At 34.3% G+C, this 22,858-nt stretch overlaps 1 protein-coding gene across 4 annotated transcripts; it reads left to right on the top strand.

Moving 5' to 3' along the window:
* On the top strand, positions 705–21,588 carry LOC109711258 (oligopeptide transporter 5-like). 4 transcript variants are annotated; one of them, XM_020234209.1, is made up of 8 exons: positions 705–1,316; positions 2,644–3,083; positions 4,285–4,382; positions 4,477–5,049; positions 6,624–6,882; positions 14,118–14,150; positions 18,209–18,391; positions 20,438–21,277. In XM_020234209.1, the coding sequence occupies exons 2-8, from the start codon at positions 2,808–2,810 to the stop codon at positions 21,056–21,058; spliced, it is 2,043 nt and encodes a 680-aa protein (XP_020089798.1). In that variant the 5' UTR covers positions 705–1,316; positions 2,644–2,807; the 3' UTR covers positions 21,059–21,277. The 4 variants fall into 4 exon arrangements, with proteins under 4 accessions (XP_020089798.1, XP_020089800.1, XP_020089801.1 ...); XM_020234211.1 differs by lacking the exon at positions 705–1,316 and having other exon boundaries at positions 2,394–3,083; positions 18,209–18,246; positions 18,337–18,391; positions 20,438–21,588; XM_020234212.1 differs by lacking the exons at positions 705–1,316; positions 14,118–14,150 and having other exon boundaries at positions 2,395–3,083; positions 18,209–18,246; positions 18,337–18,391.

Here is a 22,858-nt window from a genome sequence, read left to right as displayed (position 1 = left end):
CAATGATAAAGCCTCTAAATCGACGATCGACATTATTGAACATGATTTATACCACATGAAGTACATAGAAATCAAATTTCAAATCTTTTCAATATTATTGTCTTAATAATCAAAGGGTTTTAAAATTTTTATTTTAATGACCGATATGTGACATTTTCTCGTTTAAGGACATAAACATATCCAAATTAATTAAATTTTGGTTAGAAAATTCTTTAAACTATTCAGAAAAAGATCTATACTCTTAATCTTGATTATAATGTTTATATCATCACTTTTTAAAGAATATTCATTTTCAACCGTCCATTTTTATGTCATTTTGATGGATAAGAGAATAATATTAAAAAAATATAGAATTTGATATTTAGATGCTTCAAGTGGTATATATCATATTCAACGATATCAATAGTCGATCGATTTGAAGGCTCGTCATAAAAATTAAATTGATGGCAAGTGTCTGTTTGACGGGATAAATTTTATGGGCAAATTTAGAGACTATGTGAATTGGCGCCACGTGGCTGATCCGATGGCCACAAATCTCAGTTGTTTTTTCTCTCTCTCTCAAATTACAGAATTTTTTTTTGTTTTCTCATCCATGACCGCCGGATCGATCACGTTGCATTGATCTGCATAATTCCCAAACTAAATTAGTTTGAGGACTATGCCGGTAAAATTTTTGTCCCCGTTTGACGTAGCATTCCAGCTCAACTCAATTTATATTTTCTTATTGTTAATGAGGGGTTTCTCCCCCTCTGCGCCGTCTTCGCCGTTTCCCTCCACCGCACGCCGCCGCGGCCCTTGCAGGTAGCCGCCACACACTGCCTCCTCCTCTCCTCCCTCCCTCCTCGCCACTGCCGTCCACCGCCGCCGCCGCCTTCGCAGCTGCCAGCCGCCTCCTTTTTCTCCTCTCCCCCTCCTCACTGTTGCCGGCGGAGGAGAGCGAGGAGGAGGTGAGTATCTCCGCCAGCCGTCGGGCCCAGCAACGATGAAGGGAGAAGAGGGAGAGAGGAGAGGGAAAAAAAAAAAAAGTTTCTTCTCTCCCCACTAATTAGAAATAAAAATTTATTTTATGTAAAATTCTTCAAACAATTCAAGAGGGGTACATTGAATTTAGACCATGGCCAAATTCACTGTACCTGTTCAAGAATCACTGTGCTTAATTTAGGAGATCCGCAGATAATTTTGGCATGATCTTGATGTTTCCCTCTTGGGTTTTTTTGTTGTTGATATTTGTTAACATCTTACGTAAACGAAGGGCAATTTTTTTCGTTGCAATGGTTCCAAAAAGGGAAAGTTTACAGCCAATTTCTCTTGGAGTGGTAAGTGAATTGCCTAATCTCTCTCCCTCCTTTAATTCCTTGCTGTACTTTGTTTAATTTCTTTCTATTAATTTCTTAAAGGTATTGTAAGGATTTAATTAAGAATTATTATTATTATTATTATTAGTAGTAGTAGTAGTAGTAGTTAACATTAATCAATTTTTTTTTTTTTTTTTTTTTTTTTTTTTTTTTTTTTTTTGATTCGGTTAGGTTCTTGTTATTATTTGGGAGAAACGTTAGTCTAATTTCTATATAATGGTACGAAGAGCAAGAGGTGGTAGTAGCGTGATACATTCTAGTTTTCCGTTTGTTTTGGTTTTGGTAGGGCNTTTTTTTTTTTTTTTTCCATCTAGTTTGAATGCATATTCATTATTCAATGAGGAAGGTGCTTTCGGCTATTTCCTGTGTCTTTTGGATGTTTAGCTTTAAACCCTTCTCGCTCAAGAAAGGAACAAAAGAAAGTTAATTGCTGTTAAATGTATGAATAAAGAGATTAGTGAGTGCCCTGAGTTCTCTAGCACCTTCATCTTTAAGGGAAAAAAAAAGTTTCATAACTATATATATATATATATATATATAGAGAGAGAGAGAGAGAGAGAGAGAGAGAGAGAGCGCTAGTCTCCTATACTATCTATAGTATTGGGGCTCCGGTACTATAGTCTCGTTTTCGATCTTAGGGTATTCAAATCAACGATCCACATCATTAAAATTGATTTAGGGTATTTAAAGTTTTTAGAAATAAAATTTTAGTTTTTTTCGACATAGTTTACTTTATGATCAAACTATTTCAAAATTGTTAATTTTCAATGGATACTATGGCGAGTTTGGAGTTTAACGGTGTAGAGGAATCTAAATTTCTTCAAATTTTGATAGAAAATACTTTAAACTATCTAGATTAAGGTTAACATTCTTGATCTTGAATTTAAAAGTCCTATGCTCAAATTTTAAAGATTATTCAATTTCTACCGTCTATTTTGACATAATTTATTTACTAAGTAAACGATATCGAAAAAAACTAAAATTTTATTCCTAAGAACTTCATATACCCTAGATCATATTTAACAGTGTAGATCGTTAATTTGAACACTCTAAGATCGAAAACAATACTATAGTACCGGAGCTCCGGTACTATAGATAGTATAGTAGCCTAATTCTATATATATATATATATATATATATATATTGATCGCCTCTTTGTACAAAATATAGCTTAATATTGTTGTCATGTTTAACGATTTTTCTCGATTGTAATGGATGTTTCATTTTTGAATAATATAGTGATTTTTTTTTGAGACATAATATATGTGAATTATTATTTTTTTTATAGATGAGGTGAATGAGTCGCCTATTGAAGAAGTGAAATTAACCGTCCCTACCACAGATGATTGGACGCTGCCCGTGCTTACCTTCCGAACATGGTTCTTAGGGGTCGCAACATGCATCATTCTTACTACCATAAGTACATTCACTTCATTTCGACAAAATCCTATCATGTTCCCCATGCTCACTATCCAACTTTTGATTCTTCCTGCCGGCAAGTTGATGGAAACTATTCTTCCAGCCAAGAATATAAGAATTCCGGGCACAAAATGGCAGTTCTCATTGAATCCAGGCCCCTTTAATATTAAGGAGCATGTTGTTATCTCTACATTTGCTAGTTCAGGGGTAGGATCGACTAGTGCAATCGACATTATGGCAACGGTCAAGGCCTTTTTTAAAACAACTATTCATCCGTTGGCATCCTTTTTGCTAATCCTAACTACAAATGTAAGCATCAACTTGTTGTTTTTGTTGTTGTTGTTTTTTTTTTTTCTTTTTTTTTGTATGCTTAAAACTAGCTATTTAAGCTACATTTTTTGTGAGACCCGAGGATTTGGAAAAATCCTATATATAAGGTATAATAGGACTGAACCTCCTAACCCGGTTATAGCATTTTAGGCGGTGATTATGCGCAAGAGCTTAAGCGAGTTAAACATGTTAGGGCTAGATTAGTTAAGGATGGGTGATTCCCTGGGAAGTGGGGCATCACAGTTAGTATCAGAATCAATTACTATCGTAAGTGTGAGATGAGTCTCGGTTGAGTCAAGATTATATAGCGGGTAGAGCAAGGCTCTCTGGTTGATGATTATTGTGGGTAGAGCGCGACTCCCACAAGATCGGCTAAGGCTAGCGAAATAAGTCTCATATTGCCTGGAACTTGAGAGTGTGCTTAAGCCTGGCGAAGACGTCAAGTCTTAAAAGGAGGAAAAATATGAGACCCCGGATTTGGAATAGTCCATATATAAGGTATGATAGGACTAAACCTTCTTAACCAGACTGTGATTTTGGGCGATAGTTAGGCTTAAGAGCTTAAGAAAGCTAAGAATGCTAGGGTTAGAGTAGTCTTAGGATTGGTGATCTCCAGAGTGGGTGTGGGCCTCAACCAGATGTTGTTATTTTTGCCATTTAAGCTACGTTTTTTATGAGATCCTAGGATTTGAAATAGTCTTATATATAAGATATAATAGGATTAAATCTCTTAACCGGCTATAGCATTTTGGGCGGTGGCTAGATCTAAGAGGTTAAGAGAGTTGAGCATGCTAGGGCTAGAGTAGTCCTAGGATGGGTGACCCTCCTAGTAAGTGGGGCGTCACATTTTTGTAAATTTCAACATACAATACAGCATAAACATTTTGAGCCACTAAATTCCATTCTTTGAATAGACTTGATTATCAGTGAAAAATGCCATCCGTTTGAATAATTTTGGCGGAGTATTTTAGAACAAGGTTGAAGTTATAATAGTATATTTGATTTCTTTTTAAGTCGGTTCACTGATGAACAATGTCGAATTATTGTTGCTTCTATTCTAGAAAAAATAGATTAATAATTTATTTGAATGTACAACAAATGGGGGCTTCAGTTCTTTTATGTTTGTGATTCAATATACCTTTAAAACTCCTTATTGTTTTCTACATGGTGCATATTGCAGGTTTTTGGGATTGGATTTGTTGGCTTCTTCATGAAGCTCCTCGTGGATTCTCCTCATATGTGGTGGCCGGAAGTCCTACCTTCAGTAGCTTTTTTCAGGTCTATTCATGATAACACCAAATTGTTAAGTAGCCTCTCTCTCTCTCTCTCTCTCTCTCTCTCTCACCCACCTTAATTTGTTTTGATGATCTAGAGCATTACATGAGAAGGAAGTTAAGTCTGGCAGAAACTTAACAAGACTTCAATTTTTCTTCTTGGCTTCGGTTCTGAGCTTCTCCTATTATGTCGTGCCTGGCTACTTTTTTCCTTCAATATCAGCACTTTCATTTGTTTGCTGGATACGGAAGCACTCAGTCACAGCTCAACAACTTGGTTCTGGTCTTAATGGTTTTGGCTTTGGATCCTTTACTCTTGATTGGAATACAGTTGTCGGTTTCACTGGCAGTCCTTTCGTAATCCCATTTTCTGCTGTAGCCAATGCTTTGGTTGGATTTGTTATATTCCTATATATTGTTATTCCAATTGCTTATTTGTGCAACTCGTACAAGGCAAAGAACTTTCCACTTGTCAGTACTGATGTTTATGATGCACATGGTAATCTCTACAATATCTCAAGAATTTTGGATGAAAAAACCTTGAAATTTGATCAAGTAGCATATGACAATTATTCAGAATTGTATCTTAGTGTCATGAGCGTGTACTCTTACGGATTTACCTTTGCAAGCATAGCATCATGTTTTTCGGAAATTGCACTTTTCCATGGGAGGTAAGATTTGATTTATTTATTCCCTTATCTTTCCATTTATTCTTACTCTTTATTTTTCTTTTTTGTTCAAAGCATATATATTGATTAGTGGATTTGGCTATTAAAAAAAGACTTGAAATATTATTATCTAATTTGCATGTTAGGACAATATTGTTATCGGCAAAATCTATTATGTCATATATTTACTGGCCACATCTTGTGTTTATGGATAAGAAGGAATCAAAAGTAAGATCCAAAATACTAGTTCTTTTTTCTAAGGAATCAAAAGTAAGATCCAACATACTAGTTCTTTTTTCTTCCAAACTAGTAGAGTTTCAATTTGATGGTCGAGTTGTTCTACGCTTTTCGGACTTCTAACAGTAGGAATCTTCAAAAATACATAAAATATCAAGAAAATAAGAATTCATGAAATAAATATCATATGTATAATATGGCAAGTTTGTTTTGAAGAACGTATAATAGTTAGTCTTGATTATGAAAACATTTTTCTATGAATTCCCCATTTATTTTTATTACCTTCTCTAGGTGACTGATCCTAGTTATTAATGAATTTCCAATTTAAAGATTTCACAATTTTATTATGTGTAAAAGGGTGAGGTTAAGGTTGAAAACAGGTACATAAAGTAAAGAAAAAAAAATTAGGAAATCACTACGAAGTTGTTAAGAATGTCGTAAGGTTCAACGTGCATCACAGAAAGTTAAAATGTTGTTATTATTGTAATCATAGAATAATACAACAAATATATTGTGGATGATACTGTGTGCTATGTAATATAAGATATGACCAGTAAAAGAAACATGAAAAATTGAGATGGCGATGAGTGGGATTCTCATCATATTAATTTCCTCTGTATCTACGATTGTTGTTTGTAAGTCCTTCGAACTTTTAGAATAGTTAAAATATAAACTTGAAATTGCGAGATATGTTGAAATTGTAGATTTTTAAGCAATTAGTTGCTTTTGATTGGAACTTGTTTATTTTAACGCAAGCTTTTGAATTTAGTTGAAAAGTTCAATAAGTTTCTCATACCACTCTTATGCTGTACAAAGAAGTGTTCAACAAATCAATTGGAACTGCACATTGTTTAAGGTTCTAAACTTCAAAAGCAGGAAAAAAGAAACACCATCCAACAAAACACTAAATTATGGCAAAGTGAAGATATTAAACATTGGAACTTTTAAGTCGCTTAAGTGTTGCATTTTATTTGGTGATTCTAATTGATTTTTGTTCTTAAATGTGATGTTGTTCTTGGTCATGATGGAGTATTTATTAATTTATCTATTTATTTATGTAAATTCATTTTGTCACCCTCATTCATTTTCTTTATATTTCGCAATTTATTGTTGATAGTGTTGTCATTGCATTTTGGTGAATATAATGTGAGAACAATCACAGACTTTAAAGGTTTGGGTTAATATAGTTGCTTGCTGTCCCTCAAAGAATTTGATAAAACATGGTGAATTAAAACAAAACTCGAGGAAAGATAATACACAGTAAACAGAAACAATGGCATGTGAAAACTGACCTTTTTTTATTTAGTTTTCATGACTTCATTTTTTGTTTATTTTGATAGCTTAATTTGGGGCCAACTAACAAAGGCATTCCAAAGTGGTAATGGGGTTGATGTTCATGTTAAGATGATGAAGAAATATGATACTATTCCTTTGTGGTGGTTTATTATTCTTCTGATTTCAATGACGGGCCTGACTATTTGGACTTGTGAAGGGTTTGGTAATCAACTTCAACTTCCCTACTGGGGAGTTTTATTACTATGTGTTCTAGTTCTCATTCTTATGCCTTCTTTCGGTGTCCTTCGTGCGACTGTATCTAAGGTAAACTTTTATTGGAGTTTTTACTGTGGCAGATAAAGATAATAATGAGTTATTTTTTTTGTTTTACCTTTGTTCTGTAGCATATTTATATACATAATTGACCTTTAACTTACACTTTATTCAACCTGGCACATTTTTCTGCGTAAGAATTTAGATACAGTAGGATGTAACAAGTAAAAGTATACATATAATTAGGAAAAGTATGAATAAATAAGCAATATTTTGTTTTTCTAGAAGTTTTCTTTTTCTATCTATTTGCTAATTATTAAAGCAAGCAAATTTTAATTTGTGCACACAAATAAATTTGTGTAAGTGTTCTCTATGTACTAATAATGCTCATACTTTATTTGAAAAATTAAAACTGTAGTTCCGTTGATGGATATGTGCTTGGTGAATGGAAAAATAGCTAATAATTTTAGATTTTGCATGTGGTCGATACGGGCCGGAAATCATTTATCGATCTAGTTTCCGTATCAAAATTTGTTCTATATATTTATTGACTACGATCACGTTTTTATTATTTGAAGTAGTATGGTTTTTTTTTTTTTTTCATTTAATAAGCTATTAAGATGTGCACATTCTTGAGAATATATTGCAATCTTGAATATAGTATATTAATATTGCAATTGCACGCCTATATTGATGATTCGAGTTTAGTAGATTTTCTCATATGTTGCGCTACATTCAATTAGTTGTTCTTTTGTTTTAGCTTATATTTATCTTAGATACCAAATTTACAACATATGCTAGAGGTCTCCTTAGATTTTATCCACCAATGATGCGCAATTACTATGAATCAACCTGTCAGGCCTCGGGCCCTTTGTGGTAAGCATATTTGAAAAACCCTTTCGTTTTGAAAATAGTCTTGCTGAAAAACGTATATATATATTTTTTAAAAACCTTGCCAGAGACATGCTTAGACCCGCAATATGCATAGAGTTTTCTCTATTCACGGGGACAAAATCTCCCATGTATATGCACGATGTAGGAATATAGAAACACAATCACAAGCAACCTGAGCAAGGAGGAATCACCATATGACTACTAATAAATCTAAAATCATAATCCAAAATCCCTAGACCACTACAAATGGAAACCTAATAATATAACTAAACTCAAATCACAATATTGAATCACATAAATTCCACATGATAATGAAATGAGGTAAATCAAGAACTAGCAACACAGATCCACAGTATGAGTTATCTAGATGTTAACTATTACGTTCTCACTTGCGCCCTAATCTGCACTGTCAACAACACTTGTAAAAACAGTGGGGTGAGAGATATATAAATATGTTTTTCAGTAAGGGCAATCGGCTGACGAGGGCAAAGCGTACTCACTGGTCAACAAAAGAGTAGGTTAAGAGATTAACTATCAATATGGAATAATCAACCACAGTAGTATAAACATAAACAGATAAGTATCATGAAGTGGAATACAAAGCATTGCCGCTACTGTAAAAATAAAGCAAGATACTAAATAGATGACTGAACCCAACTACAATAGTAAGATGATAAGCAACTGTCATGAATAACAAACTAATGAATACCGCTACTGTAAACGAAAGCCATGTACAACTCAATAGGATCATCAACTATAGTAGCATGATGATACATAACGAAATAGCAAGTCTCTCAATGAAGGATGCCGTTACTGTAAACCAAACACTTACCAGAATGCCATGCACAACTCAAATTGAGATATTATGCATTAACTGGACATATAGATTCTAAGAATACCCAATCACCATGATTTCTCATCAAGACCTAGTCTAAGCTTGCTCACTAGGTCACAAACGAAAATCAAGTACTCGAAGGGACACAACAGCCTGTACCGAAAGTCGCTAACTCTGTCTAAGTGAGGTGTACATTAAGTTGGGGGGTGAAGCATTGAGGGGCATTAGCAGCTTCAACAGCAACCATGAAAGCAAGGTTTAAAGTGCCGTGATACGGAGGCATGCCGCTGTCTGCCTTGGCACGGTATCGCACCGGCACGCTTCCGTGTCGACATATGGTACGCTTGTGTGCCGATGGATGCGTATGACCTCCTACTTACACGCTTTCGCACAGACTTATTTTAGTTTTTTTGGTTCTAATAAACTCTTATAATGTTATTTTGAAAGATTTAATCAAATAATTATGAATATTTACTATGTATAATTTATTATACTTATCAATTAACATACTTGTAAGCTTTTTTGTATGTAAAGTATAATTACACTTGATGCAGAATAAAAATTTTTGCAAATTGGAATTTTAAAAATGTAAAGACATCTTTCTTTCTTTCTTTTGACCATATTATAGTTTTTCTTTTATTAAATACAAAAGTTAATTTTTAAAATAATTTTAAAAATTATGTTAAAAATTATTTTAAAAAGTATTTTGAAAAAAATATTTTTTAATTATTTTTTTCAAAAAATTATTAGATCTATCAAAAAAATTAAGTAATAAATTATATGACAAATAAATTAAATAAATTTAAGTGTCAATTTATTTAATTTAGCTTTTAATTTTATCAGTATTTTTAATCTTCTAACGCAAAAATAAATTTTTATGTTTGATGTGCCTCAAAATTTGTTTATTGAGTTCGATTTTGTTCCCTTAATTCGCCAAGAATTTCGCGGTGCGACAAATTTTGATAAAATAATTTATAAAAAAAATGAATGTCTATGGTGGAAGCGGAGGGCTCATGACGATAAGGGGGGTGTAGGGGGCTTCGCCCCCTGTGGTATGGATTAGATATGTAAATAAAAAATTTGCCCATATATTGATAAACAAAAAAAAAAAATTATAATTGTTTTGACTTACCTAACAAGTAGATATTCGATTTGCAATATTCTTGGGGGGTGTGGGATGCTTCATGGTATCCTAAAGAACAAAACAAAAAGAAAAAAAAAAAGCAAAAAGCAAAGAACAAAGCAAAAAAAGTATGTCGTGGCACGGACCTGCTTATCGTTATGTCTCGCGCGATATGCAGGTCTGTGCCGCGGCATGGAGGGGGGTCCGAGACCCCCTCTGTACTATGCCACCTTCTTGGTGGCACAGTACGTGCCGCTCTGTGCCATACGGCACGGGGCGGCATTTTAAACCTTGCGTGAAAGGTTGCTGGCTGGTCTAGTAGTTAGGGAAGGTTGATAAAAAAGGAGAGGCCCGAGGCATAGTGGCTGCTGCCAGTAAAAGGTGAAGATAGGTTTAGCAGGGGGTCCAAGGGGGTCGAGCGGCCTGGGGTTTGCACCGGCGGGTGGAAGCGCCATGGGGTTAAGGCGGCGGTAGCGACGCCGACAGCGCCGGTGGTGGGCGCGGCCCAAGAGAGGATCTCTCTGATATATACATGAGTCCAGCTATGGTGCTTGTAAAAGCACCAAGCACTTGGTGCTTGCAACTTTTCCGCCGTTAGATCTACCCCTTTGATTATTTTCAGTTGTTAGATCATACTATTCAACCAACCGGCCGCTCAACTCTAGGGGACCATTATCATCCTAACTGCACATTTCTTAATCCAATGGCTGAAAACCTACGGGCACCATACTTTTAAAAGTATAAGAGCTCAAATCTATANTCTCTCTCTATATATATATATATATATATATATATATATATATATATATATATATATATATATATAGTGTAGAGCTACTATGCTTTTGAAGGTGCTTTCGACTTTTTGGCCATTGAATCAAGAATTATATGATTGGGATAATAGTGGTCCCCCTAGAGTGTATTGGTCCTCCTAGGATAATAGTATCAATCTAAAGGCTTGAAATGATCACAGGGTTTGATCCAAAGGTTAAAGAATTGGAAGAATAACATGAGTGGTGCTTCCGAAAGCAGCATAGTTGGACCATATGTATAGAGTCCGGCAACTATACTCTTATAACTACGATTGCTTTCGTACTCATAAGTCATTTTCGATGATAGGGCTTCCAAATTGATGATTCATAGTGTTAAATATGATTTAGAGAATTTGAAACTTTAAGAAATCACATATTTAACTGTATGGGCCGTCAATTTGGAAGCTGCATCGTACTCATAAGTAGTTTTTAATGATGGAGCTTCCGAATCTATGATCCATATCGTTAAATATGATCTAAAGCATTTAGAACTTCGAGAAACTAAATTTCATAATTTTTTGAAATTATAATAAAATCCATTAAGAGGGCATAAAATAAATGGTCAAAATTGGATGAAATTCTAAAAATGGATGATCGGATCGGACTTTTTTCCTAAATAACCCTTTAAAATATTTTAATGAGCAAAATAACCCTATAAAAATATATTTGGTAAAATAACCCTCATTTTGCCAAGTCAGCATGAAAGGAACTTTTATTTTAAAAGCGGTGAACCGTTCACCGTCTTTAAGAAGACGGTGAATGATTTACCGCTTTCATGATACTCTACTAAGGCACTGAACTTGAACTTCTTAAGGATTGCTTCTTAGATTTTTTTTTTTAGGCTGTTAAAATTATATGTAATTTGTTGAAATTTTTATATGATTGTTAGGATCATATATGAAAAATAAAAAAAATGTGATTTGTTGAAAATTTTATATGGTTGTTAGGATTATATATGGGAAATAGAAAAATTAAAATTTTTATATGGCTGTTAGGGTTGTATGTGAATTATTAAAGTTTTTATTTGGTTGTTAGAATTATATGGATAGACTATTAAAACTTATTAGGTTGTTAAGATTGAATTAATTTGTTGAAATTTTTATGTGGTTGTTAGGATATATATGGAAAAAAAGAGGAAAGTACGTATATGAACAAAAAGATGGTGAATGATTCACCGCCTTTGTGGAAATTTAGAAGGCAGTGAGTGTAATGTTTCGGAAAAAAATATTAACTTATAATTTTTCGGAATGATTACGATCCGTTATTTAATCGACACATTGGAAGTGTTGGGGCGAGTCGGATTGGTATTGGATGCGAAATTGATACCAAATTTTAATCCAAATGCCAATGAATCTTAGCTAGTGTTGTTTTACTATAGTGTGCCTAAGGCACACTAGATTGAGCCCCAACTACCCCAAATTGGGGAGTTTGGACACTTGTTGTTGGCTGAGAGAAGCCCTCTTAAGTTTCCTCTTCCTCTCCCTTCTCCCTCCCTTCTTTTCCTTCTTTTTCACCTGCTGTGAACTTCCCTGCGTAGGCACCAAGGTGCTGCTAGCAGCCTTGGAGCTTCAGCTACAGCAGCATCTTGAAGGAGATCTTCGCTGCTATAGCAACAATTGAGGAAGATAAGTTATTTCTTTTTCTTCTTCCCTGGTTCCTTTCCCCCTCTCTTTTGATTCCTTTTGCTGTATCAAGGGGAGAAGTTTGCAACTAAGCTATACTCTCAAATAGAACGAGGCTGCCAGCAGCCTCTGATGCAGGCTCGCAGAAGGATCAATGATGGAATAGGGATCAATTTATTGTCTTTTGATGCTCCAAATTCAAAATTGAACACTTGGAGTTGTGTGGAGGGAGGCTAGGAATGTTTTGGTACTTGAGCTGGAATTGAAGGTTAGTGGCTTTAATTTTAAAGTTGATCAAGATTGGTTCAATGCTGAAATTTCAGGCAGATTTCGTCCACTGTTGGAATTCGTTAAAGTTCGTTCAAATTTTCTATAGGAGCTGAGCTTTGAAGAAGTTGGAAGTGATCTTGATTTCGTCCTCCACTGTGTAGAATCTTGTTTCGATCAATTCGGAGGTAAAATGAATGAGAAATTCATTTTTTTGTTGAGGTCGAAGACTAAAAAACTGTTTTTCGTCGAAGCTGAAATGTTGACCTTTATCTTTCAATTGTAATGAAATTTCTTGGGGAAATATAGGTTTTTCTTGTAGTGAAAAGGCCTAAGATCACTTGTGAACAAGTCCCAATTCCCAATTTTGCTGTTGGTTGGTTGTTGGAGCAAGAATGAAGTGCAACTCAGTGCTGGCAGCTTAGAAGCCAGCAGCAGCTTGGAGATAACTGCAGCAACCTTGGAGCAGGGACAGCAGCAACTATTGTTGGAAATTAGTTTTTTTGCTGCAATTCGGATGCTTCTAGGGTGTTCCTGAGGTAGAGAGAAACCTGCAAATCAAGTTGCAACTATTGGTTTGAGGTGAGTAATGCTGAATTTCAACTTTTCCGAACCGAATAGACATTTGATGGATTTGTGATTCGATTTTTAATTCAGCTCGATCCAATAGGGATTTGTTGGATTTTCTTATACTTGTTGGTGATTTGGGATTGAAGGCATGTGACTGCTGAGTTTCGCTTTAATCTGTGGTCGGATTTGCATACTAGGTGGGTTAATGTTTACCGAAATTTTCGGAATTCCTCCTAAGTCGTAGAAATTTCAGCATGTATCATCTTGTATTGATCATCATGTTTAATAGCTCGAATTTATAGATTTGCATGCTTTCATATGACATCTGAATTTGGAGCTTAACTTATAATTTTAGATGAATTTTACATGCCGTACTGGGACTTGACTTAGGAGAAAACTTGTATAAACCTATGCACTTTACTTTTCGAAAAAGTTATCAGATTTAATTTTAGGAGCTGATTCTACCTGTGTATCATCGCTGTTAGTGCGTCGTGGATACTTAGATTAGTGTAGGTTGAGATTACGCTCGTGCTGAGGGGCCGAGCTCATATTTACAGCAGAGATAGGCTGTTTTGTACTGTTGAGTGCCGTCGGGGTGGACGATGGATTCAGATTCTTACATCTTGTACTAGATTGTGCCGAGGGCACATGAGTCTTGGTTGTTAGACCAGTTTGACCCATTTGTATTGACTGTAGTCTGTGTGAGCCTGATTGAGCTCAACAGAGACACGCTTGCATATTCAGTTGGGTCGCACTCTCGAATGCCGCTCCGGAGTGAGGCTTTTCTTGCGTTGACGTCACAGTAGTCCCGTTTGGATAGTTTTCTTGGACCGGCCACCACGCCCGTAGGTGGTGTGCAGTGTAGTTTGAGCGCAGGCTAGATTGGCCAGTTGGCGGTCCCTTGAGATTCGATCAGTTGTGGCTGATTTGTAGTTAGAGATGCATTTATATGTCTACAGAAAGCATGGTTTGGATAGCGATAGTATAGTGGCATTTAGCTGTAGAGTTTTTTCCAGCTTATTTTACTATTCCTTTTACCTATCTGTTTACTTCTCGTACTGTAGACTTAGTGGGTAGGCTGTTGGGGTCGGCGACGGTACCGACTGAGGACTACTTTGTTTTGCAGTAGTTCTCACACCCGTTGTTGCTACTTTTTCTTGCAGAGCCTTCTGTTGCTGCTACTTCTTCTGATCGAGGTAAGGGAGTCGCGAGCTAGATCCCTATCTTCCCCGGTCACTTTACTAGCGAAGTACCCTATCAGAGATAGTTTTGGATATTGCCATGTATATACAGTTGTGTTTAGTTGTACTCTGAGATGTGGTTGTACTTTTGGAACTTGTATGTACAGTGGGCCTTTTATGTATATATGTTTTTGTTTTAGCAGCTCGGTACTTCCAGTTGTAGCTATTATCTGTTTACAGGTACAGCTATTGCTTCGTATACACGGAAAATCCCTATGTATACGGCGGGTCTATTAGCGAGCCCGTGGAACGTGGTAATCCGGAGCGTGACAGTGAGTTAGTTACCGTCTTCTTAAAGGCGGTGAATCATTCACCGGCGGTAAATCATTCACCGCCTTTAAGAAAAAAATTCTACTGTGGGGCCTAGTTGGCAAACGGAGGGTTATTATGCGAATTTTTTTTTCCAGAGTTATTTATTCAAATATGAATTTTTATAAGGTTATTTTGACAAAAAAGTTCTAATGGATCCTTCAATTTAGGATCAGAGTTATTGATCTTTATCTATATAGTGAATAGAATTTTCTGTCAATAGTTCAACCCATTTCGATTATTTTTACATTGCTAAGATAGCAAGTATCCCACACCGGCAATCAGAAGTTATCAATTTTGAGATTTTTGATTGTAAGGCAAATTATGTCGAGAAATTATGAAACTTGGCTTTTAGAAGTTTCAAATGCTCTAAATCATGTTTAACGGTATGGATCGTTGGTTCAGAAGTTCTATCATTAAAAACAACTTATGAGTATGAAAGCGATCGTACTTATAAGAGTATAGTAGCTGAACTCTATACTCCTATGCTTTTAAAAGTACCAAGGCATTAGTGCTTGTAGGTTTCGGCTCTTAGATTAAGGGATATGCAGTTAGGATGATAGTGCTCCTCTAGGGTTGAGTGGTGGTTGGTCAAACAGTATAACCTAAGGTGTGGAAATGGTCAAAGGAGTAGATCTAACGGCGGAAAATTTACAAGCACCAAATGTTTGAAGCTTTTAAAAGAATCATAGCCAGACTCTAGAACTTTCATATGCTCTAAATCATGTTTAACGATATGGATTGTTAATTCAGAAGTTCTATCATCGAAAATAACTTATGAGTATAAAGGTATTGTACTTATCAGAGTATAGTAGCCGAATTATATATATATATATATATATATATGNCACTTTTTGAAGGATATTTATTTTCAGCCATTCATTTTTCTGTTCACTTGATGGACAAGAAAACAATATCGGAAATGTGTGAAATTTGATTTCTAGATAGTTTAAATAGTTTAGATCATGTTTAACAGTGGCGATCATCAATTTGGAAGGTTTATAATCGAAAACAAATCGGTAGTAAATTGAGCCATTTACTATCGATAGTATTCTAGCAAAACTCTATATACATATATATATATATATATATATATATATATATGTATATAGAGTTTTGCTAGAATACTATCGATAGTAAATGGCTCAATTTACTACCGATTTGTTTTCGATTATAAACCTTCCAAATTGATGATCGCCACTGTTAAACATGATCTAAACTATTTAAACTATCTAGAAATCAAATTTCACACATTTCCGATATTGTTTTCTTGTCCATCAAGTGAACAGAAAAATGAATGGCTGAAAATAAATATCCTTCAAAAAGTGATAATACAATTTTTGTATTTAAAATTTAGAGTCTAGATCTTATTTTAAATAGTTTAAAGAATTTTCTAACAAAAATTTAGTTGATTTGAACTCTCGAGCAAACGCACCATATCGGCTATTAAAATTACAGATTTTGTGACCCTTTGATCGTTCAGTTTGTGATGTCAAAAAATTATGAAATTTGATTTCTAGATAATTTAAATGGTCTAGATCATGCTCAACGGTGCCGATCGTCGATTTGGAAGCTCTATCATCAAAAACAAATCAATAGTAAACCGAGCCGTTTACTATTGATAGTAGCTCAGTCAAGCTCTCTCTCTCTCTCTCTCTCTCTCTCTCTCTCTCTCTCTATATATATATATATATATAGTGTAGAGCTACTATTCTATTGGAAGCATAGAGGATTTGATGTTTCTGACTTTTTGACCCTTGGATCAAGAATTGTACGGTTGGGATGATTGCGATTCCCCCAGTGTTTAGTAGTACACCTAGGGTTGAGTGGTCCCCACAGGGTAATAGTATTAATTCAATGATTACAAATGATCAAAGAGGTTGATCTAAGGGCCAAAAAGTAGGAAGCACCAGATCCTCTATGTTTCCGATAGCAGAGTAGCCCTACTATATATATATATATATATATATATATATAGTCCAGCTATGGTGCTTGTAAAAGCACTAAGCACTTGGTGCTTGTAAGTTTTTTACCGTTAGATCTACTCCTCGGATCATTTTCAACCATTAAATTATACTATTCAACCGACCACCCACTCAACCCTAGGGGGCCCACATCATCCTAACCGCATATCTCTTAATCCAATGGCTAAAAATCTACAAGCACCAATAACTTAGTACTTTTAAAAGCATAGGAGCTTAATTCTCTCTCTCTCTCTCTCTCTCTCTCTATATATATATATATATATATATATATTGAGTTTTGTTAAAATACTTCCGGTTATATCGGCTCGTTTTTACTACGATTTGTTTTCGATGATAGAGCTTCCAAATTGATGATCGGCACCGTTAAACAAATTTAAACTATTTAAACTATCTGGAAATCAAATTTCACACCATTTTCGATATATGTTCTCTTGTCCATCAAGTGAACAGAAAAATGAATGGCTGGAAATGAATATCCTTCAAAAAGTGATGATACAATTTTTATATTTGAGATTTAGAGTCTAGATCTTATTTTAAATAGTTTAAGAATTTTTTAACAAAAAATTTATTGATTTGAACTCTTCTATATTGTTAAACGAGCAACACACCATATCAGTCATTAAAATTAAGATTTTGTGACCCTTTGATCGTTCAGTTAGTGATGCCAAAAAATCATGAAATTTGATTTCTAGATAGTTTAAAATGGTCTAGATCATGTTCAACGGTGCCGATCGTCGATTTGGAAGCTCTATCATCAAAAACAAATCGGTAGTAAACCGAGCAGTTTACTACGATAGTAGCCCAGTCAAACTCTATATATATATATATATATATATATATATATATATATATATATATATATATGACTATTTTAACATAACTTTAGTTAGTAATCATGTATATAAATGTAATTATTTTTATGCAAATATAATATAACTATTTTTCTTATTTTAATTGCTATTATTCCTAATATATCTGATAACCATGTTTCTAAACATTGATGAATGTTTTTGTAGTTGTTAGATAATATTATGCTAGATATTTTTAAGTGTTGGCATGTTTATTAGATGACTACAAGTGATCACGAATGACATTTTACTTAAAAAACATTATTATTCTGTATAAATATTTAGCTCATTTATTTCACAGCTGATTGTTCCTATTTTAAAAAACTTTTTAGTTCTTTTTTACATTTATATTTATATTTATATTTTTAATTTTAGTAGATGTACCACATATACATCCAAATATGCATTTACATGCTGCATACGTACTATGCGGTGGTTCGACTGCCCGGATACCACATATCACATTTTAGAACATTGATAAAGAATAATGCCTTGCTAATTAATTTATTATATTTCACATATTAGTTTTTATCCACAAAAAAGTCCCTGATATTAATTGGGATTTGATGACAGTGGTGGAATAAGGCTCTTCCTGATTGTCTCTCTATGTTTAATTTCAAGAAAAATGAAATATTGTCTATGCATGGGCATGTATACATTGTTACTATTTTGTGCAATCAATATTGAAGTCCCTTATATCTTTATCAACTCATTTTTCACTGCTAAAGTCAATTATTTGACTTAGAATTTTATCGGATTTACATAATCGACTTTTTCATTTTCTACATTTTTTTTATGGCACCGCCACCTTTAATGTGATTACCTTATTCCCCACCTTGTTTAATTGTATTTGGTGCTTCATTTGTCGCAGCAACCGCCTATGGGTGCCTTTACGCAAATGATTATGGGGTATGTGTATCCTGGGAAGCCGTTGGCTAATGCTACTTTTGAAGCCTATGCTATGATGTGTGTTGATTGTGGTCTTACTGCCATTTCTAGTTTCAAGCTTGGGCTCTACATGAAGATTCCTCCAAAGGCAATGTTCCTTTCACAGGTAAGAGAAATACAAGCTATGCATGATCTTGTAGATATTACTAATTTTTTGGAGTCTTTTAAGGTTTTTGCGTGATCTAAAAGTATTCGATATTCTGCTAAAAAGCTTCCATTCTAAAAGGAGCATAAAATTTTTGCAATGATAGGGCTTCCAAATCTACGTTTCATACTGTTCAACTCGATAAGGTATTTGAAGTATTAGGAAAACTAAATTTCATATACTTTTATCTCCACGACCTTACAATCGAAAGGTCTTGAAAGTGACAATTTTTTATGGCAAATATCGTATGAATATTTTCTCATTTAGTGATGTTGCAATACAACGCAAATAGGGATTTTTAATCGAAAGTTCTAGTCACTTCCGAGGCAAGTTCCACAATCCAGATGTTAAATGAAATAATCCAGTTCTCTATCTTCAAGCGATTGTTCAATGTTTGACTGTTCATTTTGTGGTCGTACAATGCTTTGAACACATATTTTTGTTTGTTTCAAAGGTATGTCTTTCCATCATTTGTATGGAGTGTTTGATTATATTCAATAAATATCATTGAATAGTTTATATCAGAGCAAGGTTGTAAGAATGCCTATGACATTTTTCGACTCCATTAGTTGGGCTCTAAAGACTTCGTTTAGTTCGGGTATAAATAAGAACTGCTTATTTCAGGAATAGGTATAAGTTCAGGTATAATCAAGAACTAGACCAATTTTGCATTTGGATCAAAATTGAGTTGTTCCTGGGAATAAAAAAATAGCGTTTGGATAGATAAAATGAAATAAGAAGAATAGTATAGTAGGTAGTTATAAATAGAAAAATAATGATATTACCCCTCTCATTATATTTGAATTTAAATTTTTAAATTTAAAATTTTAACTTTTAAATTTCAAAATTCAAAATTAAAATTTTAAATTTAAGATCAAATTTAAATTTTAAAAAATATAAAATTTTAAATTTTAAAAATATAAAATATAGTTTTAAATTTGAAAATTATAAAATATAATTTTAAATTATAAACTTTAATTTTTAAATTACAAATTATAAATTTTAAAAATTATAAATTTTAAATTTAAATTTTTTTAAAAAATAGGGGTGGGACGGGTTATCCTAGGATAACCCGTTGATCCCACCCATAGCATTTTGCCTTTGGGTATAAAGGGGGGGAGGGGATAACTCTTATACCCCCCCCATCCTTGAACCAAACGCTAGTAATTAAGAATTGACGATACGCGTAACTCACAAGCATCATGTTGGTTGCAAACAAAATAATTAGCTTGCTTATACTTCCAAAACTAACTTTCTCATGAGTCATGCCGACCATTAGTTGGGCGGAAGCTCTTGCTTAGTTATTGCATAATTATGTTATCCAACTCTGTGGTCGGAGTCTAAGGTGAAAGAAAAAGAAAAACTTAGTGGTTGGATGGATATATTGTTGCACTTGGAGACTTGAAAGTGATCCAACTGAAGTGAAAGAAGAAATATGGCAAACTACACGGCAAAATATTACTTCCATGCTATACAAATATTTGGGTAAACTTCAATTTGCCCCCCTATGTTTTAGCATATTTTTGCTTCGTCACTACGTGGTTCAAAAAGTTGTGCTGAATTATCCTATATTTTAGTGCATTTTCTTACTTTGCCACCTTCCGGTTCAAAAAGGTACAGTGATTTTATTTTTATTTTAATATAGAAACCTATTATTAAACAAATGCTTCTTGTGGTTTTTTCAAAATTTTTTTTCATTTTGATATCCTTTTTGATAGCAAGTTGTTTTTGTGAAATGAAAAAAAAAAAACCGCATAGTAGGTAAGTGCAACTGTTTAAGTCACAAGGCCGGTGGCAACGTAAAAATGCACTATGCCAAAGGGGAGCAAATTGAAGTTCACCCCACATTCTTTTTTAGCTGTGAAATTATCGTTAATTCTCTTTTGTTGTGAAATTTTATTGACTACAAAAATACATTCCCACATTAACCTTGCCTTTTCTTTTTTTTTTCTTTTTTTTTTTTTGGCATAAACAAGTTTACTATCGTGTTTCATTTTCACATGATAGGTCATTGGCTCCTTCATCGCATCTGCTTGTGAATTTGCTACAGTGTGGTTGCTCTTCTCTTCAGTCGAAAATATATGCCGGCCAGAGTTGCTGCCTAGGGGAAGTCAATGGACATGCCCTTATGACCAAGTGATCTATAACAACATGATGACTTGGGGTGCTGTGGGTCCGAAACGCGTTTTCTACCCTAATGGTGTATATTCCAATCTTTTCATCTTCTTTCTCTTGGGCGCCCTCCTTCCAATCCCCGTCTGGTTTCTTGCTCGCACTCTTCCTGAGAAAAAATGGATCAGGCTCATCAATGTATCGACCATCTTAATTGCCGGCGCATCCATGCCCCCCGTTAGTGCCGTGAACTACCTGTCATGGTTCGCCGTTGCTTTCTTCTTGAAGTTCGTGGTGTATAGAAAGTACAAAAGATGGTGGGCTAAGTACAGCTATCTGCTATCAGTTGCAATTGATACAGGAGTCTCTTTGATGGCATTTTTAGTAACTGTGACCCTCCAAATTCACAACGTCAGCGGGATTGATTGGTGGGGCTTGGATGTGTCCGACCATTGTCCCCTTGCTACGTGCCCGACTGCTCGTGGCGTACATGCTGAAGGATGCCCTGCCTTTTGACTGACTTGACTCCCAGGTCTACTGGATTTATCAGCGTCGAGTCGAATTTGTCTCCATTCCGAGAAGAATACTAATTCTGCTACTACCAAATGTCATTCGATATTCAGTTAATAAGTTGAATTTTCCATGGATCAGTTGATCAGTGCTATAACATTTTTGAATTTGATGATCTAACTCATTTGCCTCCGAAAATATCTAATACTAAGCAGTGTTTTAGAAGATCGACGCAGCTCAAGAATTGATCTTTGAAGGAAGGCGGTGCGATTAATTGTGATATTGTGTAAAATCTCTAAGTATAGGCATTATCAAAAGCATTAATAGTGTTCGAAAAGAGAGGAACACTTTAAATGTCGAGTATTAGTAGTAGCTCAAATCCCAGCACGTCTCACTGGTCAGAAGGATCAGATTTTTAGCAAAGATATATATATTGTTATGTAGTATATTTAGTCTGAAACAGTTAAATTAACTTAAACAGATTTTGTGTGTACATAGAATTTAACTGTATCTTAAAAGATCTACTTAACTTAAAAGTAACTGGTATAAATTGTTTCTTGTTTGCGATAGTGCAATATTTAGGTATAGTGACATTACAAGAAGCATCTAATCAACTTAAAGATATCTTTTGTATGCACAGGGCGTGACGGATGGTATATATATTAGATCTTACAAAATTAATGAAAATATATATAAAAGGGGAGATCAAATAAGTTTGTGTTATTGGATGCTTAAATACCAGATTGAGAATTGTATAATTAAATGTTTAAAGCAAAAGGCTCAGAATTATAGGAGGCCGAGGTAAGTTAGTACTTATCTGATCAAGAAATTTCCTGAGATTCAAAAGTAGGTGTGTTATGTACATTTCTATTGAAAATTCACATTGTAAATAAAATTTTCCTAATTTTTGGTCATGAGTGGGAGGTGTAATAGTGTGGATTGGTTTGAATCGTAATATAGATGTCAACCGAATCTTTCACGCTCGAAGGTCCGTCCCATAGAACCCGTCCTGTCGTATAGAACAGATTTGTGGAACATGTCATGCCCCAAGACCGCACGAAACAAAAAATATACACCAATTTGTATAATGTCATATATAATATGAGTATAATAGAGCATCAGAGCTAATTAAGAGTTTCTAAATTTAGAAGCTATTACAAAATTATAATTCCATTAAAATAAATAATTGACCAAAATTTTGAATTGAAAATCATCCAGGTTAAATAAAATAAATTGAAAGATTAAGTAGAAAAACCAAAATTTAGAAACTTACATAGTTTATACATTCTTCTATACATTTTCACCAAAAGGAAAAATAAGCACTTCTCTTTTTATTTTTCATTACACTGGATCTATTTTTCTACTTACCGCAAATACTGTTTTTACCCAGTTGACTAACAACCTCAACCGAGGTGTTCCCGAAAAAGTGAAAGAATAAAGATTTCTGAAGATAACCGATACTAGAAGAAAGGAGTTTACGCGTGAAAATTAACTCCTAAATGTCAAAATGAAATTCTTATATAATGCTCTTGACTTTACTCCACTATAAAATCAGTTTTGTGAGCAGAACTTAAGTACTCCACTAGTGAGCATAAAAAAAAATTTAAGTGTTATGTTAGTTTCATACCTTATATCTCAAAAATTTGAACTTTCTCTCAACAATTGAAAGATTAGCTTGTACAGAAATATTCAAAAGAAACATTCTGTGTATCCAGAGACGGATTAATATCAATATATATAATATTATCAGTGATACAATAATATATTTCAACATATTTATAACAACATACATACTCATAAAGTGCC

This window comes from Ananas comosus, linkage group 6 (genome assembly GCF_001540865.1).
Source record: "Ananas comosus cultivar F153 linkage group 6, ASM154086v1, whole genome shotgun sequence".
Classification (NCBI taxonomy): domain Eukaryota; kingdom Viridiplantae; phylum Streptophyta; class Magnoliopsida; order Poales; family Bromeliaceae; genus Ananas; species Ananas comosus.
The sequence above is the reverse complement of the archived record's forward strand: the minus strand, read 5'-3'. Positions and strand labels throughout refer to the sequence as shown.

Excerpts from the sequence above, each read along its gene's own strand:
- LOC109711258 (XM_020234209.1), top strand. The coding sequence starts at position 2,808 with ATGTTCCCCATGCTCACTATCCAACTTTTGATTCTTCCTGCCGGCAAG. Across the intron at positions 3,084-4,284 it reads TGCTAATCCTAACTACAAAT|GTTTTTGGGATTGGATTTGT; the intron begins GTAAGCATCAAC and ends TGCATATTGCAG. Across the intron at positions 5,050-6,623 it reads ATTGCACTTTTCCATGGGAG|CTTAATTTGGGGCCAACTAA; the intron begins GTAAGATTTGAT and ends TTATTTTGATAG.